The sequence below is a fragment of the Eretmochelys imbricata genome, chromosome 20 (assembly GCF_965152235.1).
Source record: "Eretmochelys imbricata isolate rEreImb1 chromosome 20, rEreImb1.hap1, whole genome shotgun sequence".
Classification (NCBI taxonomy): Eukaryota; Metazoa; Chordata; order Testudines; family Cheloniidae; genus Eretmochelys; species Eretmochelys imbricata.
The window spans coordinates 12,150,680-12,174,981 of NC_135591.1; the positions used below are offsets into that span (position 1 = coordinate 12,150,680).

The window sequence follows — 24,302 nt, forward strand, 5'->3', positions numbered from 1 at the left end:
GCATGGTGAGTGTTCCCCTGGAGAGGCCAGCCCCTGTGCCATGGGACACTCACTCACAGGGCTTGGGTTGGAGTGCATTTATTGCTAACCCTCACAATTCCTCTGTCCCCTTTTCCCTCCCCAACATCCCTGTCCCTCCTTCCCTCCTCCACACTAGTAGGCTTGCCAACTTTCTAAACCCTGAAAACCAAACACTCCTGCCCCACCTCTTCCTCTGAGGCCCTGCCCCACCTCTCTCCCACTCCATCGCTCGCTCTCCACCCCAGCCCCCATGACTCATGCCCCTAGGACTTACCTGCTACCTTGTCACCATGCCTCAGTGGGTCACAACTGAATACCAAATTCAGACCAAACTGCTGAGAAATAGGGCAGATACACCCCAAAACTGGTGGTTATTCTTCCATAAAAGATACCAGATCAGCAACAAAAGTAAACTTCTGGCTAACAAGAAGTCAGAAATTCAGCCTCCTTAGATATTCCAGTCCTGGATTCAACATCCAGACACTAGACTTAATGATGCGTGATTATTTAAAACCAATTTCATCAAACAAAGGGTTCTTCTGATTCCAAAGGAGCAGCCACATACCCAGATCAATATATAACTCAGATCTTACCCAATAATCACGCTGTTGTCAGTCCTTTAGTATCTCATATCTAAAGGTTTATTTATAGAAAGCAAGAGGTGAGACTTAAAATTGGTTAAAGGAATCAAATACATACAATAATTGCAAAGTTCTTGGTTCAGGCTTGAAGCAGGGATGCACTAAACTGCTGGCTTGTTAAATCTCTGGTTGCTTCCAAATGACCCGGGGCCCTTTAAATCACACCCGAGCTACCAGCTGCAGAGGCGGCTGGGAGGCTCAGGAGCGATTTAAAGGGCCCAGGGCTCCAGCTGCCACAACCGCAGCTGAGCCCTGGGCCTTTTAAATCACTGAGGAGCCCTGGGGGCTCCCGGCTGTCACCGCTACCCCAGGGCTCTGCGCTCTGGCAGAGCTTTAAAGGGCCTGGGGCTTCGCTGTGGTAGCAGCTGCCAGAGCCCCGAGCCCTTTAAATCCCCACCTGAGCCCAGCTGCCCGAGCCCTGGGGTAGTGGTGGCCGGGCTCCATTGGGGATTTAAAGGGCTCCAGCTGCCACTACTGCCCCGGCCCTTTAAATGCCCGCCGGAGCCCCACCGCCGCTACCCCAGGGCTTCGGCAGCAGGGCTCCAGCGGGGATTTAAAGGGCCCCGGGGCAGTAGCGGTGACTGGAGCTCCGGGGCTCTTTAAATCCCCCCCAGAGCCCCCCCACCCCTACCCCAGGGCTTCGGCAGCAGGGCTCAGGTGGGGATTTAAAGGGCCCCGGGGCAGTAGCGGCGGCTGGAGCTGTGTAAATTTTAGCCCTAGTTAGCAGGGGAGGAAAACTTGCACTAAACCAGGAAGTTGGTCACATCCTTTACTATAGAGAAATGACCAGATCTATACCATGTTGATGGGATTGACTGGCAAGTTCTAAAATTTGACTTCTTGTGCAGTAAGGATTCTGCCCCCTTTCCCCATAAATGCTGATAATGGATTAATATAGTTCAAGGGGCTAGCTGGGTTTTCCACCCAATGAATTGCCACATTGTGAAAGAGTCTGTTTTGTCTAATAGTTAGAGCAGGAGCTGGAATTCAGGGCACTTAGGATCTTTTCCCAGCTCTGGGAGTTGAATGGGGTCTAGGGATTAGAGTCAGGGGGGTTGAGAGTCAGGATTCCTGGGTTCTATCCCTGGCTCTTGGCGGGGAGGATGGTTTAGTGGTTAGAGCAGTAGTAGTCAGGACTCCTGTTTCCAGCCATGTGAAATCCTGTAGTGTAATAAGAGCAGGGGACTGGGAGTCAGGACTCCTGGGTACTAATCCAGTCTCTTCCACTGATTCACTGCTGTGACCTGGGTAAGTCCTTGTGCTTCAGTTTCGCCAGCTATAAAGTTGGGGTGATAGTACCTTGCTCCCAAGAGTGGAAGGGGTGAGGTCTGTGAGGTTTAATGCACTGAAGTTTGTAAAGAGCTGTCAGACCTTGCATGGAAGGGGCAGAGGGCAGCTGGGTGGCTCTGTGGTTATTAAGATGCACTGGCTGTGTTGTGTTCCTCCTGGCCACTGTTTAACAAGTCCACTTCTTTTCACAGATCCAGCCATCCCCATTCATTGTACACGCAGCGTCGTTCCACTTCCCATCTTTGAGCATCATCACACAGTCCTCACCGCTGCCAAAATTGTTGGGCTCCCCTCGATCCCAGTTGCTGGGGATCAAAGAGAGTAGCAAACTCAGCTAGGCATTCGAGGGAAGCCCTGGTGAAATGCACTCCCTGAAAATCCCACTTAAGCCCCCAGAGAGGGTGATCTGGCCTCACCCTCTGGAAAGTGGTTTGAGGCTGACTGTTACAGAGCACTGGATAAGAGCCAAGTGTAATGATATAGGGCCTGACTGACCTCTGTTACTCCAGTTTTAAACTGGTCTAGCTATTAACTTCAATGGAATTTACACTGGTGTAAACCTGGGGTAATACAGTGGTGGATCAGGGCCGTACTGTTACAGTGAGAGTTACCCACAGACTTACAAGTGCTTTTCCTGAGTGGCTGAGCACTGACCAGGCTTGGAGGACACCCTGCGTGGTTAGTGCTGTGATCCACATTCTCTTTGGTCAGTCCTCGCTTCCAGCCTGACTCTCTATGTGGAGTTAATTCTCAGGATAGAGTCACTTCCTGGGAACACTGGGCTATTTGGGCTGAGGTTTATGCAAGAGGGGACTGAGCTGGGTGCTGTTGGTGATACCTCTGCCCCAGGTCTAGTGTAAATAAACAAGTTACACTAAGAAGGAGCCAGATTCCACCGATTTCTTCTTAAAGGGGAAACGGCCCCGTAAGACCCTGAAAACTGCTACTGCTCAGCTGAAGGTGACAATTTAAAGCTGAGCATCATCCACCACTTTGTTCTCTACCCCACTAGCTCAGGTTCCCTGTGGGGAAACTCTGGACAGTTTAAAGAGCAGAGCAGATGGAAGATGAATCAAGAAAGGGCAGCTCCACCCACTCAGCCAATGACTCAATGTGTTTGAAATGTACTGATTGGCCAGTTACACCAGAGCCAACCCCCCACCCTGCCCTCATGTACCAGTGAGCGGGATTGGGCTGACCTGTATGACACAGAACTGTCGTCGACCCATATAAATGTCCCTTCATTGCTAACATCGTGCAGGCCAATCCAGTACTGCTTGCTGTTAGCATTCTTTGTCAAAAACTCCTGAAAAAAGAAAATGATTGATTGCAATAAAATATGGCCCAAATCTAAGGCACCACCCCAATCCCACCTCACACAGCCCGTACTCCTCTCTGTTGTTCTCCTTGTGCCGAGATGTGGCCCACTGGGTTAGGCAGCGACTGAGATCGAGGCCCCCTTGGGCCAGGTGCTTCACAGACACCTAGTGAAAGACGCTCCCTGCCCCAAAGAGCTTACAATCCAACAGACAAAACCAAGGGTGAGAGGGGAAACTAAGGCATGGTGATTTGTGCCAGGTCACACAGAAGGTCAGTGGCAGAGCAGCGAGTAGGACCCAGCTGTCCTGGCTCCCAGGCTTGTCCTGCACCACTAGACCAGGCTGGCTCCCCTCCCAAAGGACCTGCTGAGGGAGCTGCGGCTCTGGATGGATGTGTAAGCACCATGTGGACATGGAGGCTAGGCAGGAAACATCAGGGAGCTCCCAAGTGACCATGATCTCATGGATCCCAGTCCTCCACCAGATGCTGTGTGTCCTTTCCCCATCACTCCTTACAATCAGGGGTCTCTCTCGACTCCCGCAAAGGTTTCCTTCCCAGGGAGCTTCCCTGGAGCTGTCAGGCTGATTTGCCTGAGGGTCCCCCAGCAGCCTGACTGGCGCTTGGGATGAATTGTGCAGTAACTCTTGGGAGTTGGGGGAGCGCCCAAAGTCTGTGTTCTGGGAAGCGGTTTGCTACTCGATCCTGTGCCAATAGATGGTGCTCACGTATATGTAGCATGGTCCCTGGGTTTTGTAGGACCAAGACAATTTCTTGTGCACTGCAAATGGCTACCTCAGAGTGGCCATACTGGGTCAGGCCAATGGCCCATCTAGCCCAGTGTCCTGTCTTGCGACAGTGGCCAGGACCAGTGCTTCAGAGGGCATGAACAGAACAGGGCAATTATTGAGTAATCCATCCCGTGTTATCCACTCCCAACTTCTAGCAGTCAGAGGCTTAGGGACACCCAGAGCATGGGGTTACGTCCCTGACCATCTTGACTAATAGCCATTGATGGACCTGTCCTCCAGGATCTCATCTCATTCTTTTTTGACCCTAGTTATACTTTTGGCCTCCACAACATCCCCTAGCAGTGAGTTCCTCAGACTGACTTTGTGTTGTGTGAAGAAATACCTCCTTAACTTTGGTTTAAACCTGCTGCCTATTAATTTCATCAGGTGATGCCTAGTTCTTGTGTTCTGTGAAGGGTCAATAACACTTCTTTATTCACAGTCTCCGCACCCGTCCTGGTTTTATAGCCTCTGTCACATCCCCCCTTAGCCATCCCTTTTCCAAGCTGAACAGTCCCACTCTTTTTAATCTCTCCTCATCTGGAAGCTGTTCCAGCCCCCTGATCATTTTTGTTGCCCTTCTTGTGCACATCTTTACACCAGTGCATAATGTGTTTCCTAGGCACTGAGTAGAGAAACATCAGCTACTATCCTGTCCCCAGGCATCTCTCTCATGCCAAGAGCCTCCCAATTGCTGGGAGACCATCTCCACGCCCTGTCCGGGCTGTGTGGCTGGACTCAGTGAGCCTGACTGACCTGCTTTTGTGGGTTATCAAGAATAATCAGCTCGGCACCTTGGTCTCTGCAGGCCTGCTTGGCATAGGACCAGTGTTTACGCACTGTGGAGAAGTAGTAGCAGGTCCCTGAATTCAGCAGCCAGCCAGCTGGACAAATGCTGCAGGCAGAGTCTGCAATGCAAGACAGGTCACTCAATGAGAGGTCACTCTCAGCGCTGGACTGCAACGGACAATAATAGCGTTTGCCCAGTACCCTTTAGCCAATGACCTCAACGCGCTTAGCCAAGGTGGGGAAGCGTCACCCTTAATTTGCAGAGGGGAGGAAACTGAGACAGAGAGAGGTGCAGTAACTTGCTCAAGACCATTCCCAAGCTGGGAAGAGAACTCAGGAGACCTGATTTCCGGCCTCACCTGCTCTAACCACTAGCCCAGTGGTTTTCAACCTTTTTTCGTTTACGGCCCTTTAAAACATTTCTAATGGTGGTGCAGACCCCTTTGGAAATCTTAGACATAGTCTGCAGACCCCCAGGGATCCGCGTACCACAGGTTGAAAGCCACTGCACTGGACAACATTGGCCTCAAGGAGCTGGGAATAGAAGCCAGGAGTCCCAGTGGCCAGCCCTCTGCTCCAACCACTAGACTTCATATACCTCCCAGAGATGGGAATAGAACCCAGGTGTCCTGCATTCCAGTCCCCTGCTCTAACTATTAGACAAAACTGACTCCTTGACAAACTAGGGGAAATCCCAGCTAGCTCCCTGAACATTAACACTGCTTGTGGGGAAAAGGAGCAGGAATCCTAACTGCACGAGGTGCCATGGCCCAGGCCCCCATTTGCTGGGTGCCGTACATTATTTATTACATGTATTATGGCAGTGCTTAGATGCCGCAGTCATAGATCAGGCCCCATTCTGTCAGGCATGGTACAAACACAAAACAGAAAGACAGTCCCTGCCGTGAAGAGCTGACAGTCTCAGCAAGTCAAGGCTGGCGTGTGTCTCACTGTTCCTTTTCTGGACAGCATCCAGAATCTTGTAGGCTTCAGCCCTGATGTTATCTCTGTCACTTTTCGCTTTGGCCAGACCCTCTGACACTGCAAACACAACACACTGTCACATGTAGGAATAGGGTTGTATCCCTTTAAGCAGTCTGTGAGCCTTGAGTGGCGCTCACCATATTCTGTACTTCAGAAGCTGCCAGAAGCCAGCTAGAGCAGCTGGTGTGTGCAGCTAGGCCTGGCACACCTGTGTGCAGATCGTAAACACTGGGACTTGGGGCCTGGCTGTGACACTGAAGTGGGGCCCCTATCCCAGCAGCAGGAGTCACAGAGCTTGTTACACGGTCAGTCTGATACAGTCATTAGGGACTGGAGACCCGGCCGGAATCACCAGCTGAACCTGAACCTTTCACAAGGGTCAAAATCATTCATCTAAAACCAGGTCCCCGCCCCCAAACCTCAGCAGGAGCCCTGCCCTCGCCTCACACCCAGGCACACTGCCCTGCCCCACAATTCCCTACCTCTGGCTCCCCAGTTTATTACACCTGGGTCATCTTCTGCCCAGCCCTTTCATCTCCCTGCCTCCCCTCAGCCACTAATGAGTCACCATCCCCATCTCCCTCCCCTCGGCCCTCCCCTGCTTCCAAAACACATATCCCCTCTCCTAGCGGTCCCAAGTGAATCTAGGGAGAAAGAAACAGCCAGATCCCCCCTCTGTAGCAGCCCAGCCCATGGGAGTCCTTAAAGGCCAGAGACTCCTGCAGTGACCGGGAATGCACCTGGGGTGAGAATCTCTGGAACTGAAGAGTGAACTGGCTTCCCCAGTTCACCCCAGCTAGTCACACACACTGAGCCTGGTACAAGAGGAGCCCTGAGTGCAGAGGCTCTGTGGGCACTGGCTGTGTCCCCGCCCCTCCGGTGGGTCACCCAGATTAGGGCAGGGCCCTGGTTTCCGGCCTCGGTGACTTGATCCCAAATGCTGCTTGCGCGGGCTGGCCTGGCGGGGTAGGGTGGAATGGATCCCAAATCGCCATGGGAACCTGGCGCTGGGATTCTCCATCCCACTGTTGCCGGCACCCAGTGCCAAGAGGCTGAACAACAGCTTGAGTTGGTTTGTTACCCGCTGTGCTACACCCAATAATTACAACAGGGGTGGAGAAGCAGAAAAGTTTATTTGCAGCTGCAAAAAGGTACAGGGAGAATAAAATTTTAAATCCTGCACACAGAGCAGGAAGTTACATAGGCTTTTATACATTTTTTTTCCTAGGGGCGTACACCGTGCCCTAACCCCTGAGCTCTGTCCCTGTCCCATACCTACAGGGTAACTCTGGGCGTCCCCAGCTTCCAACAGAGCATATAATCCGGATTTTGAAAGGTTTCTACCTTATTCAAGGGACCGGTTCTTCACCGCTGTCCACAACAGCTTCTCCACTATATGAGTGCGTTGCACCGTTGTGCCCTCTGGGGTCGATCAAATCACGTCTCCTCCGAGGCCCCCGATGAACTCACCGCTGCGCGCTGGACGTCGGTTCTCGCCGCAATCCTTGACCTCCAGGAGGGGTCCGGGCAAGGCTAAATTGCAGCCTCGTCGCCCACCCAGGGACGCCAAAAGCTATTAATCATAGAATCATAGAATATCAGGGTTGGAAGGGACCCCAGAAGGTCATCTAATCCAACCCCCTGCTCGAAGCAGGACCACTTCCCAGTTAAATCATCCCAGCCAGGGCTTCTCAAGCCTGACCTTAAAAATCTCTAAGGAAGGAGATTCTACCACCTCCCTAGGTAACGCATTCCAGTGTTTCACCACCCTCTTAGTGAAAAAGTTTTTCCTAATATCCAATCTAAACCTCCCCCCTGCAACTTGAGACCATTACTCCTCGTTCTGTCATCTGCTACCATTGAGAACAGTCTAGAGCCATCCTCTTTGGAACCCCCTTTCAGGTAGTTGAAAGCAGCTATCAAATCCCCCCTCATTCTTCTCTTCTGCAGACTAAACAATCCCAGCTCCCTCAGCCTCTCCTCATAAGTCATGTGTTCTAGACCCCTAATCATATTGCCGGCACCCAGTGCCGAGAGGCTGAACAACAGCTTGAGTTGGTTCGTTACCCGGTGTGCTACACCCAATAATTACAACGGGGTGGAGAAGCAGAAAAGTTTATTTGCAGCTGCAAAAAGGTACAGGGAGAATAAAATCTTAAATCCTGCACACAGAGCAGGAAGTTACATAGGCTTTTATACATTTTTTTTTTTAGCATACTTATTTAATAGCAAGCTGCCCCAAGTATCCATATAGCCAGCCAATTCAGTTCCCAGCTAGTTTCCTGATTCTTTGTATTATTTGTTAAACTATTTATAAAGCTGCTTTATTTAGCATTGTTTTTTTATATTTGCCCTGTTTGGCCTTGCTTAGTTTCAGGCAGTCTGACTCTGCAACATATTGTTGCAGATTTTCAGCATAACTGCTGTGTGTGCCTCCAGACGGGGGGGCCAAGGACACTTGGGCCTAGTACGCAGAGCTGCTGCGAGTGCCTCCAGGCAGGAGGGGGGGCCAAGGACACCGGGGCCTAGTGCAAGGGGGCTTCATCGACACTCGTGGTCTTCCATCCCCTCGAGTTACCTAGTGGCCATGCCCCAGTGTCCCCAACACCACTCTCTTCTTTCTGCTGTTCTCCACCCCCTCCTCTGCCTGAGCCCTGCTCCCTGCCCCCCGCCCCGCCATGGGCACTCACCTTCCACTCTCAGCGTGGCCTGGTCCGACTGCAGCCTCTTCAGCTCCGTGGCCAGCTCCACCTCTGAGAGATAAACAGGGCTGATCACGTTCCTGAGAGGGGACCCAGGGCTCAGCGGGAACAAGGAGGTGGCCAGGGAATGGGGGATGTTGGGGGGAGCTTGGAAGGAGGAGGAGTGATGTGACTGGGGTGCAGGAGGTTCGAAGAGGTGATGCTGGGCTGTGGGTCTGTGAGGGCTTCAGTACGTACCAGTGCTGTGCATGGCGGACTGGTTGAAATGAAGTGTCTCCAGTTGCTTCGCTGTCTTGGAGCCTGGAAGACACAGAGGCCGGTGAGCTGGGAACTACCCCTCTCTTCATCTCGTGGGGCAGGGCCGTGTTCCCTAGCAGAGCGGGTCTGTCAGGTACTGGGGTCTCCCGGGGCTGGTTTCCTTCCTGGGAAGAGGCGGCGCGGGTGGATTTTCTTTCGTCCCCTGGCCATGACGGTCCATGACTCAGGCTCCGAGATGGAGAGCGACTTGCCCCAGGCCAGGTAGTGAAGCAAGATTAGAACTCGGGGCTCCCTGACTTGTGTTCATTCACTCAGACCCCACCTCCAGCTACCAGCCCTGCCTGGGGACAGCGTGTTAGTGAGTTTAGTTAGGGCCCATCCAGACTAGGGAAATTTGTACTAGTGTCACCGTGGACTGGTGCAAATCCCTAGTGCAGACACATGGCACAAGGCTTGCCCAGGTTACCAGGATTAGACCTATTGATGTGAGTCCTACTTTGCATTATCCCAGTGTGTGTCTACATTAGTGTTTTGCATCAGCATTTACCTATCAGGACACGGTCTATAGACAAGGGGCAGGTTCTCCATCACCTGGAATTATTAAAAGATTGTCTGTCTCTTTCTAAAAGTTCCACTCCAGCTTCATTGCCAGATATGGGCTGGATATAGGAATCGCTGGGTGGGATTTTCTGGCCTCTGCTATGCAGGAGGTCAGACTAGAGGCCCATAACAGTCCCTTCTGGCTGTAACATCTATGAGCAACGATGGTGCAAACTTCCCTAATGCAGACAGGAACCTAGCTAGTTAGATAGACCCTGAGCCAAACACCACTGAAGACAATGGGAGCCTTTCTATTGGTTCGGTGGGTTTCAGATCAAACCATTAGTTAGTTAATAGGAGCAGAACAGAAAAGAAGAGAGGTTTGGTATTTCTTGTTTCCTTGTGTCCCTTTGCCTGTCTGTCTGTCTCCACCTATCATCCCATGTCTTACACTTAGGTTGGAAGCTCTTTGGGGTAGGAACTGGCTTTGTGTACTATGTTTGTACAGCACCTCACACAATGGAGTCCTGGTTCATAACTGGGGCTCCTGGGTGCTGCCATAATACACCTAACAGGCGAGTCTGGGATCCATAGACAATCACAGTCCTTGTTATAGCCAATGAGTGCTAAGTATCCCCTTTTAGACACAACAGGAGGAGCAATCAACCTCATTTATGTAGTGAAACAGCTGCAGACAATGAAAGTGACCACCCAAGGCACCAGGCTGCATGGCAGGAAAGAGCTGTGTGGGCCGAGGGGCACCCTGGTTGTAGCCCCAGGTGTTCGGAGCAGCCTGTGTGTGAGGGAGGCTGAAGGAGCTGTGAGCGGGACCCTGTCAGGAAGCAGAGATGGAGTTTCTTGGGCACAGAGCTGAAGGGGCAGAAGGGGCATTTCCGAGACAGGGAACAGCCTGCAGCTGTTTGTTCCTGCTGTGTTCAAGGGAACAAGATGTTCTAACTAAACAAGACCACAGCAAGAACAGACCTGCTTGGGAGCAGCGATTGCTCCCCCTAACAGGAACAAACCCGACAGCACCTCCGATTTTGGCTTCTGCCAAAGGGGCAACATCAGTAATAGAAATACACGGACACTCATAAGTAAACTGAATTGTTACCGTTGCCTCTCAGCACAGATTGACCAGTCCGCAACTGCTCCAGCTCCTTGGACATCTCCGAGTCTAGAAAGAAGGACAGATGCCAGCTTTTGTTTATATGGTTTGGGGGGGCGGGGGGAGGGGGCTGAGTTTTCGATTTGGGTTCACAGCGTAGAGCGACATGCTGCATTTCTACTTTCCAACTTCCCCCTGTGGAGATAATCTCTGAGGGTGATATCCGCAAAGGGATTTTGGCATTGCAATGCTGAGCACCACAGTGCCTAGAAAATCCCAGGAACACCCACAAAGCCGACTTACATGCCCAGGCTCCGATACAATGACTGGGGAGAGCAATGCATCTGAGTGCAATCCCCAAAACGCAGCACGCTAGGCGGGGAGCTGTGTAAGTAGCCAATGGGAGATACTGATGAGCCATCCCCGCCCTTTTCTCAGAGCTAGGCATGCTAATCCAGGCTGCAGGAATGGGAAGTATCTAGCTCTGCTAGTGATCCACAAACAGGAACTCCTCTCCTGGCTTAGGCACCTAAGTAGTGTCTTTTGGGAATGAGTTAGGTGCCTGCCTCGTTCTACACAAAATGCAGGGGAGGAGGTGCTGCTGCCCACCTTATAATTTATAGCCCAATGGTCAGAACACTCACTTGGGATGTGGGCGACCCAGGTTCAAATCCCTCCTCCCTGGCAGAGGAGCAGAAAGGATTTGTATAGGGGTTTAGGTGGGAGACAAGCATCCAGATGCCTGGAGGGAGGCAGGAATGCGCATGCCTAGAGGTGTCGAGTGAGTTTAGGTGCCTACAGTGCTCAGTGGGAGTTTTGTGGATTGCAGTAGGAGCCTTAGGTGCCTCACTGGCTTCAAGGATTTCACCCAGAGTCCCCTCTGAATGACCTCTGCCCTGGCGCAGTCTGGCCAACTCCAGAGGTTAAAAAACCAATCACAAGATTGGCTTAAAAATCATGAGATTTGTGAAAAATAATAGACTTTACTTTTCTTTTCTTTGCCTCCTGGTTTCTGAGCCATTACATCGCTTTCCCAAGCTTTTCTCTGCAACTAGAATCCGTCTCAGTATTTTTAAATGAAGGCTCAGATTCTCACCTAATCACAGGACACCTGGAGCTGGGGCTTTAATTCAAACACCACCTAGAGTTCACAACGCTGAGGCTGCTCTGTGTAATGACACCCACCAAGGCTCCTCAGCAGGATGTGAATCCCTGCCACAGCAAAGACCTTTTGAGCTACAGGAGCTACTCTCTTAACTGGCAGGAGTAGTTAGGCTGTTATCCTGCGTGGAGCAGCTGCTAGAGGGCATCCCAACACACATTGTACTTACTTGTACCTGTGAATACATTCAAGAATCAAACACCAGCGTACAGTGTGGGCTCTGGGAAGGTGCCCCACTGCTGTGAATTGGAGGGCAGGTGGCCTGACTTAATGAGCCTTGTCTTACAATTAGCAGCACTATGGCACAATGAAACACATTGCGGGGGCCTATATCCCTTCTCCTGCAGTGTCTTGACACTGGCCATTGCCAGACACAAGGGGACCTGGCTGGGAGGGACTCTTGGCCTGAAATCCTGGCCTTGCTGAAGCCAATGAGAGTTTGGCCATTGACTTAATGGAGTCAGGATTTCACCCCTGGTCTTTTCCACTGGTCCATTCCTGTGTGATAGACCTAAACGCACTCCGGGATACTTACACTTTCCAATCACCATGGCGAGGAGGATGACCCATAATACAAACGACACGGCGTTCACAGCGTTAAGGGGTAATACTGACCTTTCCTCCCCATTCAGGCCGCTACCGCACTGCAGCAAGGAATTCCCTGGAAGGCAGGAGCAGAGACAGCGGGGGTTAGAGCATTGGTCCCTGCCCTCTGGCGAACCAGTGCTGCGGGGGCAGGTGTGCTCGAAGCCTCGCGGGGAAGGCACTAGGGGAATTCAGAATTCACTATTATTGTAATTCATAAATAGAGATGGACGTGCCACTGGGGTCAGGAATCTCTGTGTAGCACAGAGCATGCAGGGGAATTCACACCCTCTATCTATCTATCCCTATAGAATCATAGAATATTAGGGTTGAAAGAGACATCAGGAGGTCATCTAGTCCAACCCCCTGCTCAAAGCAGGACCAATCCCCAACTAAATCATCCCAGCCAGGGCTTTGTCAAGCTGGGCCTTAAAAACTTCTAAGGATGGAGATTCCACCAAATCCCTAGGTAACCCATTCCAGTGCTTCACCACCCTCCTAGTGAAAGAGTTTTGCCTAATATCCAACCTAGACCTCCCCCACTGCAACTTGAGACCATTGCTCCTTATATCCACCCTATCTATCTATCATTTGCCCACCTGGATTTCCATTGAGCCTAAGCCCCAGAAGTAAGAGAACCCCATTTCCTGGGAGTTCCTTCTGTTTTCCCAAGGATCCTTTGGGGGAGCCAGGCCATGAGATCCATGTGAGATGCTGGGATGATTCCCTGGGGTTTCACCTCCCACCCTTTCTTCTCTCTGCTTTGACTGCCTTCCACCATCAGGATACAGCTCCGTGGCTGCAACCCCTGCCTACATCTCCCCCTCACCCCCTGTTCAGTCCGTGCTCCCCTCCTGATGGTTGCTTGTACCACCTCCCTATGGCCAGCCCTGGCCTCCCCCCAAGTGCCCTATGCTCTCCCATACACTGTCCTCTAAGATTCCTCCCCATCTTGCTGCAGACTCATGCGCCATGAAGCCTGCCAGGCAGAAAGGCTGCCCCCCGCTCTGTGCTGCTCTGTCCCATCCACTGTAGCCTCCTCCAGGCAGGGACAAGCCCTTGGTTCAGAGCGTTGCTCCATGCACAGTACCATGTACTCACCAGCCAACCCCCCCTTCCTCCACTGCCCCAGCCCACTGTGCTGCTGTCAGTGGGGAGGGGAAGGAAGCAGCTGTGTCTCCAACGCCTACATCTCAAATCAGCGCCCCCTCCCACACACACACACACACATATCCCCCTTCACTTTCCAGGAATGAAAGTAAAAAAAGAGGAAGAAAAGAAGCACAAATCTGCTGTAAGCACAGAATTGCACGAGGCATGTTCCTATTGCACAACGCAGGGACATCCCGCCTGATCAGCAGAACTCTGGCTCTGAAATGCCTCTCGTAACACGTCCACCCCTGGGCCTGGGACAGGGATCAGGGCCAAGGCTCCTGATGGTATAACCTGCAATTGTGTACGACGGGCTCCAGCGCCCAGCAACTCGTACATTGTGGACACTAGTCCTGAGTGCAATATGGATGCAAAATGGATCTATTTATCCATTTATCCATTCAATCCCATAAATGCTAGCCATCCCTATATAACCCCATCCAGCCATCCCCATACTCCTCCATCCGTCCATCCATCCAGCCATCCCCATACACCCCCCTCCATTCATCTCCATATACCCCCCATCCACCCATCACCATAAACCCCCCTCCATCCATCCATCCCCATACACCCCCCTCCATCCATCTCCATATACCCCCCCATCCACCTATCCATCCCCATACACGCACATCCATCCCTATCTATCTCACAATCTCCATACATACCAGTTCATCCACATCTATCTATCTATCTATCTATCATCATACAGCACCCCTCCATCCCCATACACTCTCTCTCTCTCTCTTGCTCCCCCGCTTTTAAACCCTCATTGCCAGAGTATGCAAGCACCAAACATAAACATCTGAAGAAATGCTGCTGAGACAAGCCTGGAATTCTCAGCCTGGCTCTGCCCAGCACCTCCTGCTGTGATGTATGAAACGCCACCCTCCCAGAGTACAGACCTGCCTTCGAGTCTGACTTTGCTGCTGAGCACTATGCCGCACCATAAGTAGGGCCCAATCCTGCAAACCTCGCTGACACCGCCCTCCTCTTGGCTTCACTGGGGTGTGGAGTCTGCAGGATCAGGGCGTGTTATCAAGGAGTGAGCTGATTAGCAGGAAATGATTGCGCACTCTCCCACTAATGCAGCCTGGGGTTACCTGCTCTCCCAAAAGCCATTTCTGTCTCCTGTTCCTTGAGTGTCCCTTGGTCGGACTCTTCGCACTTTTGGTAAATGCTGCCTGAAGGCATCACTCTGAGCCTCTTCCTACCCCAATGGCTCAAACGGCTTTTATACCAGCTGAGGTTTTGAGCATCTTTCCTGGAAAAGGAAACACATGTACCCAGCCACTCTTCCTCTCTTCAGAACACAGAGATCTGTGACCCTGTCACTTCTCCTCTAGCAGCTGGGAGCCTTCATCCAATCAGGATTCCTGGTGCAGCTGACAAACAATAGCCACCCACCCAGTGACCCAAGGAGCACAGACAATCTTTAAGTGGGAGGATCTTTTCAGAGCTGGGCATGTCCTTACCCTGGGCCCAGCAAGAGGGGTTCTCGCCTGTGCAGTCTGTGAACATTGCTGTTCAGGGAAACAGAATGGTGAACATCTTGCAAATAAACAAACGGCACTAAGAAAACACCTGACTCCATGTCACCGATTTCTGCTCCAAACAGGAAGCCAATCTACAAGGGCCTGAAAAGCCACTTGTCAAAGGGCACCAACATCTTTCTCTCTTTTCAGGGTCTTTGTGCCATTGATGGCACTTGGCATCTTGTCAGTTTCACTGGTTTCCAGCCCTGCATAGGCTGTGAGTCGGGTTCCCCTGTTGTTTGCATTGATCTCTCTCACAGCACCAGGGAGGGGAAAACAAGGAAAATGCAACGGTAAAAGTACAAAAATTGGCAGGAGTACCCAGGGGAGGAGTAGGAGCTGAAACAACTCGTGTAACTAAAATCACTAGGGGGAATATTTTCAAAAGCACCTAAGGGGATGTCTACACTGCAGCAAAAGCCATGCGGCATGGCTGCGGCTGACCCAGGTCAGCTGACTCAGGCTTGTGGGATGCAGCCTGCAGGGGCTAAAAATTGCAGTGTAGACATTTGGGCTCGGGTGGGAGCCCAGGCTTTGAGACCCTGCCCCTCACCATGTTTCAGAGCCGGGGCTCCAGCCCAAGCCCAAACGTCTATACTGCGATTTTTAGCCCCACAGCACAAGTCCCAGAAGCCCGAGTCGATTGACCCCAGTTCTGTGGCTCAGTGCAGTGGATTTTTTATCGCAGTGTAGACGTACCCTAAGTAATTTAGGAGCATAAATCCCAGTTTCAAAAGGCACTTGGGGCCAGATTTTCAAAGGTATCTGGCCCCTAGAGATGCAAAATCACCTCTCCAGCCCACAGACTGTAACAGTGATGTTGGTGTCTCAGGGAGTTCTGTTCTGAGTAGAGTTCTAAGAAAGGGGATGATATCTTGGGTTCTGGAACCGGACCAGGACTCCTAGATGCTACTGTAATACAAATAAATAATAATCGTCTGTTCCTCAAGAAATGGCTCTCATCTCCAGCTGGCTGACTCCAACGCCAAGATAGCTCAGGACAGAGACACTGCCAGTGACAGAGCTGCAGAATACCTCTGAAAACTGGGCTGAGAGGGGAACCCAGCGGAGGAAGAGGAAAAGGAAGATCTCACCTGGGCCAGCAGGTAAATGATTGGCCTGGCTCCGCCGCCTCTCTGTGGGCTGCTCTGCCTCAGTTTTTGCACCAATGTCACTAAGCCCTGGTCTACACTAGGACTTTAGGTCGAATTTAGCAGCGTAAAATCGATCTAAACCTGCACCCGTCCACAGGATGAAGCCCTTTATTTCGACTTAAAGGGCTCTTGAAATCGATTTCCATACTCCACCCCTGACAAGTGGATTAGCGCTTAAATTAGCCTTGCCGGGTCGAATTTGGGCTACTATGGACACAATTCGACGGTATTGGCCTCCGGGAGCTATCCCAGAGTGCTCCATTGTGACCGCTCTGGACAGCACTCTCAACTCAGATGCATTGGCCGGGTAGACAGGAAAAGAACTGCCAACTTCTGAATCTCATTTCCTGTTTGGCCAGTGTGGCAAGCTGCAGGTGACCATGCAGAGCTCATCAGCACAGGTGACCATGATGGAGTCCCAGAATCGCAAAAGAGCTCCAGCATGGACCGAACGGGAGGTACGGGATCTGATCGCTGTATGGGGAGAGGAATCCGTGCTATCAGAACTCTGTTCCAGTTTTCGAAATGCCAAAACCTTTGTCAAAATCTCCCAGGGCATGAGGGACAGAGGCCATAACAGGGATCCGAAGCAGTGCCGCGTGAAACTTAAGGAGCTGAGGCAAGCCTACCAGAAAACCAGAGGGGCGAACGGCCGCTCCGGTTCAGAGCCCCAAACATGCCACTTCTGTGACGAGCTGCATGCCATTTTAGGGGGTTCAGCCACCACTACCCCAGCCGTGTTGTTTGACTCTGTCAAGGTTCCTTCCCCACTCTGAATCCTAGGGTACAGATGTGGGGACCTGCATGAAAAACCTCCTAAGCTTCTCTTTACCAGCTTAGGTCAAAACTTCCCCAAGGTACAAAATATTCCACCCGTTGTCCTTGGACTGGCCGCTACCACCACCAAACTAATACTGGTTACTGGGGAAGAGCTGTTTGGATGCGTCCTTCCCCCCAAAATACTTCTCAAAACCTTGCACCCCACTTCCTGGACAAGGTTTGGTAAAAAGCCTCACCAATTTGCCTAGGTGACTACAGACCCAGACCCTTGGATCTTAAGAACAATGAACAATCCTCCCAACACTTGCACTCCCCCTTTCCAGGGAAATGTTGGCTAAAAAGCCTCACCAATTTGCATAGGTGACCACAGACCCAAACCCTTGGATCTGAGAACAATGAAAAAGCATTCAGTTTTCTTACAAGAAGACTTTTCATAGAAATAGAAGTAAAGAAATCCCCGCTGTAAAATCAGGATGGTAGATACCTTACAGGGTAATTAGATTCAAAACATAGAGAACCCCTCTAGGCAAAACCTTAAGTTACAAAAAAGATACACAGAAGGAAATAGTTATTCTATTCAACACAATTCTTTTCTCAGCCATTTAAAGAAATCATAATCTAACACATACCTAGCTAGATTACTTACTAAAAGTTCTAAGACTCCATTCCTGGTCTATCCCCGACAAAAGCAGCATATAGACAGACAGAGACCCTTTGTTTCTCTCCCTCCTCCCAGCTTTTGAAAGTATCTTGTCTCCTCATTGGTCATTTTGGTCAGGTGCCAGCGAGGTTACCTTTAGCTTCTTAACCCTTTACAGGTGAGAGGAGTTTTCCTCTGGCCAGGAAGGATTTTAAAGGGGTTTACCCTTCCCTTTATATTTATGACATGCCCCCCAAATCTCAGCTAGGGTGAAACACTGGCTGGGATTTCTTCCTGGAGCTCTAGGAAAAACAGAGTTAATAAGACACATGCATCTCTAAATATACTACCAAGTACATAAAGACTAACAATATTTTCCACATCTCCAGGACGATTTTAACCAGTTGATTCTGGGAAACTTTCACGGGAGAGTGCATCAGCCACTTTGTTAGAAGCTCCTGAGATGTGTTGGATGTCAAAATCAAAATCTTGGAGAGCTAAACTCCACCGAAGAAGTTTTTTGCTATTTTCTTTGACGGTGTGAAGCCACTTCAGTGCATCATGGTCGGTTTGCAGGTGGAAACGCCGTCCCCAAACATATGGGCGTAGCTTTTTCAGAGCGTAGACAATGGCGTAACATTCTTTTTCAGTGACTGACCAGTTGCTTTCCTTCTCAGACAGTTTTTTGCTGAGAAACACTACAGGGTGGAATTCTTGATCAGGTCCTTTCTGCATTAAAACTGCTCCCACACCACGCTCGGACGCATCTGTGGTTACTAGGAATGGTTTGTCAAAGTCTGGGGCCCTTAGTACAGGGTCAGACATGAATGTCACTTTAAGCTTGTTAAAGGCCTTCTGACACTTTTCGGTCCACTGAACAGCATTTGGCTGTTTCTTTTTGGTTAGGTCTGTCAGTGGGGCGGCGATTTGGCTGTATTGCGGTACAAATCGTCTGTAATAACCGGCCAAGCCTAAGAAGGATTGAACCTGTTTCTTTGACTTTGGGACAGACCACTTTTGGATAGCATCCACTTTGGCCTGTAGGGGGCTGATAGTTCCTTGACCCACCTGGTGTCCAAGGTAAGTCACTCTGTTTAGGCCTATTTGACACTTCTTAGCCTTAACAGTTAGTCCTGCCTCCCTTATGCGCTCAAGGACTTTTTGTAGATGTTCCAGGTGGTCTGCCCAGGAATCCGAAAATATGGCCACATCGTCAAGGTAGGCGACTGCATATTCTCCTAATCCCACTAGGAGACCATCTACAAGTCTTTGGAAGGTGGCGGGTGCATTTCGCGTCCCGAAAGGGAGTGCATTAAATTCATACAGCCCAAGATGTGTGGTGAAGGCTGACCTTTCCTTGGCAGATTCATCTAGTGGTACCTGCCAGTACCCCTTGGTTAAGCCCAAGGTAGAGATGAACTGGGCCCGTCCCAGTTTCTCTAATAGTTCATCTGTGCATGGCATTGGATAGTTGTCTGGGCGAGTTACAGCATTTAGCTTACAGTAGTTCACTCAAAAACATATCTCCCCATCTGGTTTGGGAACTAGAACCACTGGAGATGCCCATGCACTTCCAGAAGGGCAGATTACACCCATCTGTAACATATCCTGGATCTCCCGGTCTATAGCAGTTTTAGCTTGAGGAGACACCCAGTAAGGTTGGACCCTAATTGGGTGAGCATTACCTGTGTCAATGGAGTGGTATGCCCGTTCAGTCAGTCCTGGGGTGGCTGAGAACGTTGGCGCATAGCTAGTGCACAGCTCCTTGATCTGCTGTCGCTGCACACGCCCAAGGGTCATGGAGAGGTTCACCTCTTCCACACCACCAGCACATTTCCCTTCGTAGGAGACACCTTCAGGCCACTCAGCGTCGTCTCCTCCCTGGGCTGTAAACTGACAAACCTTTAATTCTCTGGAATAAAAGGGCTTTAGAGAATTAATATGGTACACCTTAGGCTTTTTGTTGGAGGTGGGGAATGCTATGAGATAATTAACAGATCCCAGGCTCTCCTGGACCGTGAATGGCCCTTCCCACGATGCTTCCATTTTATGGGCCTGGAGCGCCTTTAAGACCATGACCTGGTCCCCTACTTTGAAGGAACGCTCTCTGGCATGTTTATCATACCAGGCTTTTTGCTCTTTTTGAGCATCCTGTAAGTTTTCTTTAGCAAGGGCTAAAGCGGTTCAGAGGGTGTTTTGTAGGTTGGTTACAAAGTCCAGAATGTTAGTTCCTGGAGAAGGTGTAAATCCCTCCCATTGCTGCTTCACCAACTGTAATGGCCCCTTAACCTCACAGCCATATACAAGTTCAAATGGGGAAAACCCGAAACTGGGATGTGGTACAGCTCTGTAGTCAAAGAGCAACTACTGCAACACTAGGTCGCAATCATTGGAGTGCTCATTTATGAATTTACAGAACATGGCCCCCAAAGTTCTATTAAACTTCTCCACCATGCCATTTGTTTGATGGTGGTAAGGAGTGGCAACCAAGTGATTTACCCTCAAGGGATTATGAGTGGTACACTGTCAGTAGCAGTACTGGAATAGATGGGCAAAGGAGGGCGGGTTATGCTGTTGTGACCCTCCATGACACTGTGGAAGCTGAAGGTTTGCCTGCTGGGACCTCTGCCCAGCTTGCCAAACTAATAGCCCTGACCCGTGCACTTGAACTTTCAAAAGGAAAGCAGGTCAACATTTTTACTGATTCAAAGTATGCTTTTGGTGTGCTACATGCTCATGCTGGCCTATGGAAGCAAAGGGGAATGCTGACAGCCCAAGGCTCCCCAGTCAAGTACGGGCCCCAAATCCTCCAGCTCCTAGAAGCCGTACAACTTCCCTCGGAAGTGACAGTGGTACACTGTAAGGTCCATCAAAGGGACGATCAAGATGTGGCCAGAGGTAACGACCAGGCAGATAGAGAGGCTAAGCATGCTGCCACCCTGCCATCCCCTCAGACTGAGAACGCCCATATGCATGCCCTTATGCCATCAGTAGGGGAGCTTCCAACCCCTCAGTACTCTGGGGAGGAGAGACAGCTAACTGACAAACTCGGTCTCCGGGAAAAGGAGGGATGGCTCCATTCCCCAGAAGGGAAGGTCCTCTTACCAAAGGGCCTGATCCAGCCGGTGCTGCAAAAACTACATCAAACCGCTCATGGTGGCAGGGAAGCACTTATCCAGCTAATGGGAAAATACTTTATCACTTCCGGACTCCGACCCCTGGCTGCCCAGGTACAAGCGGACTGCTTAGTCTGCCAAAAGAATAACCCCTGACCGGGACATCCTGTGCCACCAGCTGCCCTAGAACCTACTCCGGGCCCCGGACAAGTGTGGCAAATAGACTTTACTGAGTTTCCCCGGACCCAAGGGTTCAAATAGCTCCTTGTCATAGTGGATTGGTTCAGCGGATGGCCAGAAGCCTTCCCATGCCGTAACTGCACTGCCAGAACAGTGGCCCTCAAGTTTGTTAAGGAGATCTTTCCTCGCTTTGGACTCCCCCTGTGGATGGAATCTGACAACGGGACACATTTCACGTCAAAAATCATTCAAAGCATCTCACATGCCTTACAGGTCCCCTGGAAACTCCATACGCCCTGGAGACCGCAGGCCAGTGGGGTAGTGGAGCGTACCAATCAGACCCTTAAACAGCATCTCTCAAAAGTGTGCCAAGAAGCCTCACTGTGATGGCCTGATGCTTTGCCCCTCGTCCTACTTCGTATCCGCATTCTCCCGAGGGTAGATTAGGGCTTAGTCCCTTTGAAATTATGTTTGGAAGGGCATGGCCTATGAATGGTACCTCGGTTCTGTCAGGGGAATGGGAGCTGGGTAATGGTTTTTTGTCACAGTATATGTGTTCCCTGTCTGCTGTTCTCTTGTCTCTTCACAGGTATACCAAGGATTCCCAGCCTCTCCCCTTGGACTCTCCCTTCCACTCCTTACAGCCCGATGACTCTGTGCTTGTTCGTACCTGGAAAGACGAGCCTCTCCAGGAAAAGTGGAAAGGACCCTATACCATCCTGCTGATCTCCCATACAGTGGCAAAGATCGAGGGACACAAGAACTGGATCCATCACTCTCGTCTGAAGGCAGTAACCGCCCCCTCGTCAGCAGGACAGTGGACCGTCCAACCTGCTGACTCCTCATCTAGTGACGATCTCGGGCTAAAGCTACTGTTTAAAAGACACAAATAGTGGGCATCTTAACGCTAAAATGGGCCCTCCCAGGTACTGGAGACCCTGGGTTGGGAAGACTCTGGTGATAATTAATTGGGTAAGATTGTTATTCTCTGTATTGTTATTTCCAAACTGTGCATATCGGGAGCATAACTCCTTTGTTTCGCTTGCGCACCATGTTGCTACTTTAACAAACCAGACTGATTGCTGGGTATGTGCTCCAACTCCACTGTCCCCCAAAACGGGAATGCCCCTTTACATGCTGTCCTTGACCCTAGCAGAATTAGCCGCCACCAAAGAGCAGGAAAGAACAGACTCGCCGTTCTGGAATAAGACTTCTTTACAGCAAGCCGCCTATCAGGACCAGGAGTATTCAGTTGCAGTACTCACTGAGGGAGTGTTATGTTTTACCCAAAACCAATCTGATCACTATGGGCGTCCTGTGGGAAAAAGCTCTTGTGTTATTACACAGTGGGCTGATGGGTATTGGGTAAAGACCAAAAGGGGAGGCCAACAGTGTGGGTGTAATGGTTCCTCCCCTTTTAGGGAAACTCTTACAAATAATTTTACCACAAAAGAAAGGTTTGGAAATATAACTTGCCGTCCAGTTAATATCTCCAACGTAGCCCTACAGGGTCACTATTTTGTATGTGGCCGAAAGGCTTACAAGGTGCTGCCAGCCAACTGGACAGGTAGCTGTTATATAGCTCATGGAGTTCCTCATCTTTCCATAACTGCCACACTGCCCAAAGGAAAGATTAGAAATGCCCGAGACACCTCTGTTGCGTCACGAGAAAAGACCCTGCGGTGACTGACTACGGCATTGGAGGGCAATATGAAGAATTCCCTCACAACCGAGAAGCTTGTAGGGTGCTCTGTACTGGGAATAGCGCCACTGTTTACCGGGCCAGCCACGGCATGCATAGGCCGCTATACTGCAAGGCTGCAAGTGGTACTTGAGAAAGTGGCCTTCGAGTTAGAGGACATGGTTAGTGATTTAGGATCAGCAGTAAAAACATTAAATAAAGAGGTACAGCAGCTCAGGACATTTTCCCTCCAAAAAAGGCTGGCTTTGGACTAATCTCTTGGCATCCCAAGGAGGGGTTTGTGCCCTCATCGGGCCCCGATGTTGTGTATATGTCAATGATAGCATTTATGAGATCTATGAAAAGGTGGTACAGGTTGAGGCCCATGCCTGAGCCGGAGCACAGGTTGCCTATACTTTTCCAGAGAGCGCTTGGTTGCAAACCTTGTTTTCAGGCTGGGGTTTGTCGTCTTGGCTTGGTGGTATATTTAGCCTGTTATTGAAACTTTTCTTTTCTGTATTGCTTGTATTACTGGTATTATGCTGTGCAGTATCATGTGTTAGGGCCCTTTTGCAAAAGTTAATAATTCATTCTTTTCAGGGCTATCACAAAGTGCTTATGCAAAGTCCTATTGTAAAGAAATAAGTAGCCCAAGTGAGAAAACTCAGAGCCAAGACTGTTGAGTGTTCTCAAGGGAGGGAGTTGTTGGGGACACTGGGGCATGGCCACTAGGTAACTCGAGGGGATGGAAGACCACGAGTGTCAATGAAGCCCCCTCGCACTAGGCCCAGGTGTCCTTACTTTATGTTTCAAATGTGAATGGTGTCCGCTGTGTCAATTAATTTTTTTAGATTCATAGATTCATAGATATTTAGGTCAGAAGGGACCATTATGATCATCTAGTCTGACCTCCTGCACAACGCAGGCCACAGAATTTCACCCACCACTCCTACAAAAAAAACCTCACACCTATATCTGTGCTATTGAAGTCCTCAAATTGTAGTTTAAAGACCTCAAGGAGCAGAGAATCCTCCAGCAAGTGACCCGTGCCCCATGCTACAGAGGAAGGCGAAAAACCTCCAGGGCCTCTTCCAATCTGCCCTGGAGGAAAATTCCTTCCCGACCCCAAATATGGCGATCAGCTAAACCCTGAGCATATGGGCAAGATTCATCAGCCAGATACAAATTATGACCATGATCTAAGATCCACATTTTCAGAATTTTCTTACATCATTCATATGCTCGGATGAATAAGGCTGCTTTCCTGAACTGTGGTCCATATTTGGAACTGTCTTTCTAGTTTAGACTCAACCACCCTTCTTATACAGTTTGGAAGTTGTTCGATACTCCCTCGGGACCAGATTTACTCTTCTTTACACAGATTTGGGCCCTAGTCGGGGAGCGACATACTCATGTAACCGAGGAGCAGAATTTGGCCCTCATATGGGTTCAGTCTCTCAGTTAGGCCTGTCTTTTTATCTTATCTATTGATATAGCATCCATCCCGAGAGTAGAAGAGCAGCTGTCCCATTTCAGATGAGATACATCAATACCTATATTGATTATTCACAATGTTTTTATCTTTGTTGTACTGTTCCTTTTGAGAAATAAGAAAATAGAGTCAAAGTAAAATGTACTTTTTCTCCCAAATCTATGTGCCATTCCTGATCTTGATTGAACAGGGGAGAGCGTCTTTCCTCTGGATTAAGAATCCAGCTGAGACAACTACCCCAGCCCCACACATTCTACAAGGGAATCCAAAGTCAGAGCAGTGGCATTCAGTGAAGGGTAGCTGCTCTCTTTGAACATCCTGATAGATGAAATAAAGGACTGGGGGTTATCATTAAAAGTACCTTAAATGGGAGCTCAATCCCCAGAG

The 24,302-nt window shown here is 50.2% G+C and overlaps 1 protein-coding gene across 1 annotated transcript in view; it reads right to left on the minus strand.

Moving 5' to 3' along the window:
* Nucleotides 1-2,118: 2,118 nt before the first annotated feature.
* Nucleotides 2,119-24,302, minus strand: part of LOC144277886 (uncharacterized) — a 36,246-nt gene continuing 14,062 nt past the window's right edge. The window contains exons 2-10 of the mRNA XM_077838910.1: nt 14,441-14,640; nt 12,139-12,264; nt 10,448-10,510; nt 8,773-8,835; nt 8,524-8,586; nt 5,801-5,890; nt 4,817-4,968; nt 3,152-3,258; nt 2,119-2,257 (exon numbers count right to left, since the gene is read on the minus strand). Of these exons, the coding sequence (XP_077695036.1) occupies nt 2,119-2,257; nt 3,152-3,258; nt 4,817-4,968; nt 5,801-5,890; nt 8,524-8,586; nt 8,773-8,835; nt 10,448-10,510; nt 12,139-12,264; nt 14,441-14,640 (1,003 nt within the window). The remainder of the gene's footprint in view (nt 2,258-3,151; nt 3,259-4,816; nt 4,969-5,800; nt 5,891-8,523; nt 8,587-8,772; nt 8,836-10,447; nt 10,511-12,138; nt 12,265-14,440; nt 14,641-24,302) is intronic.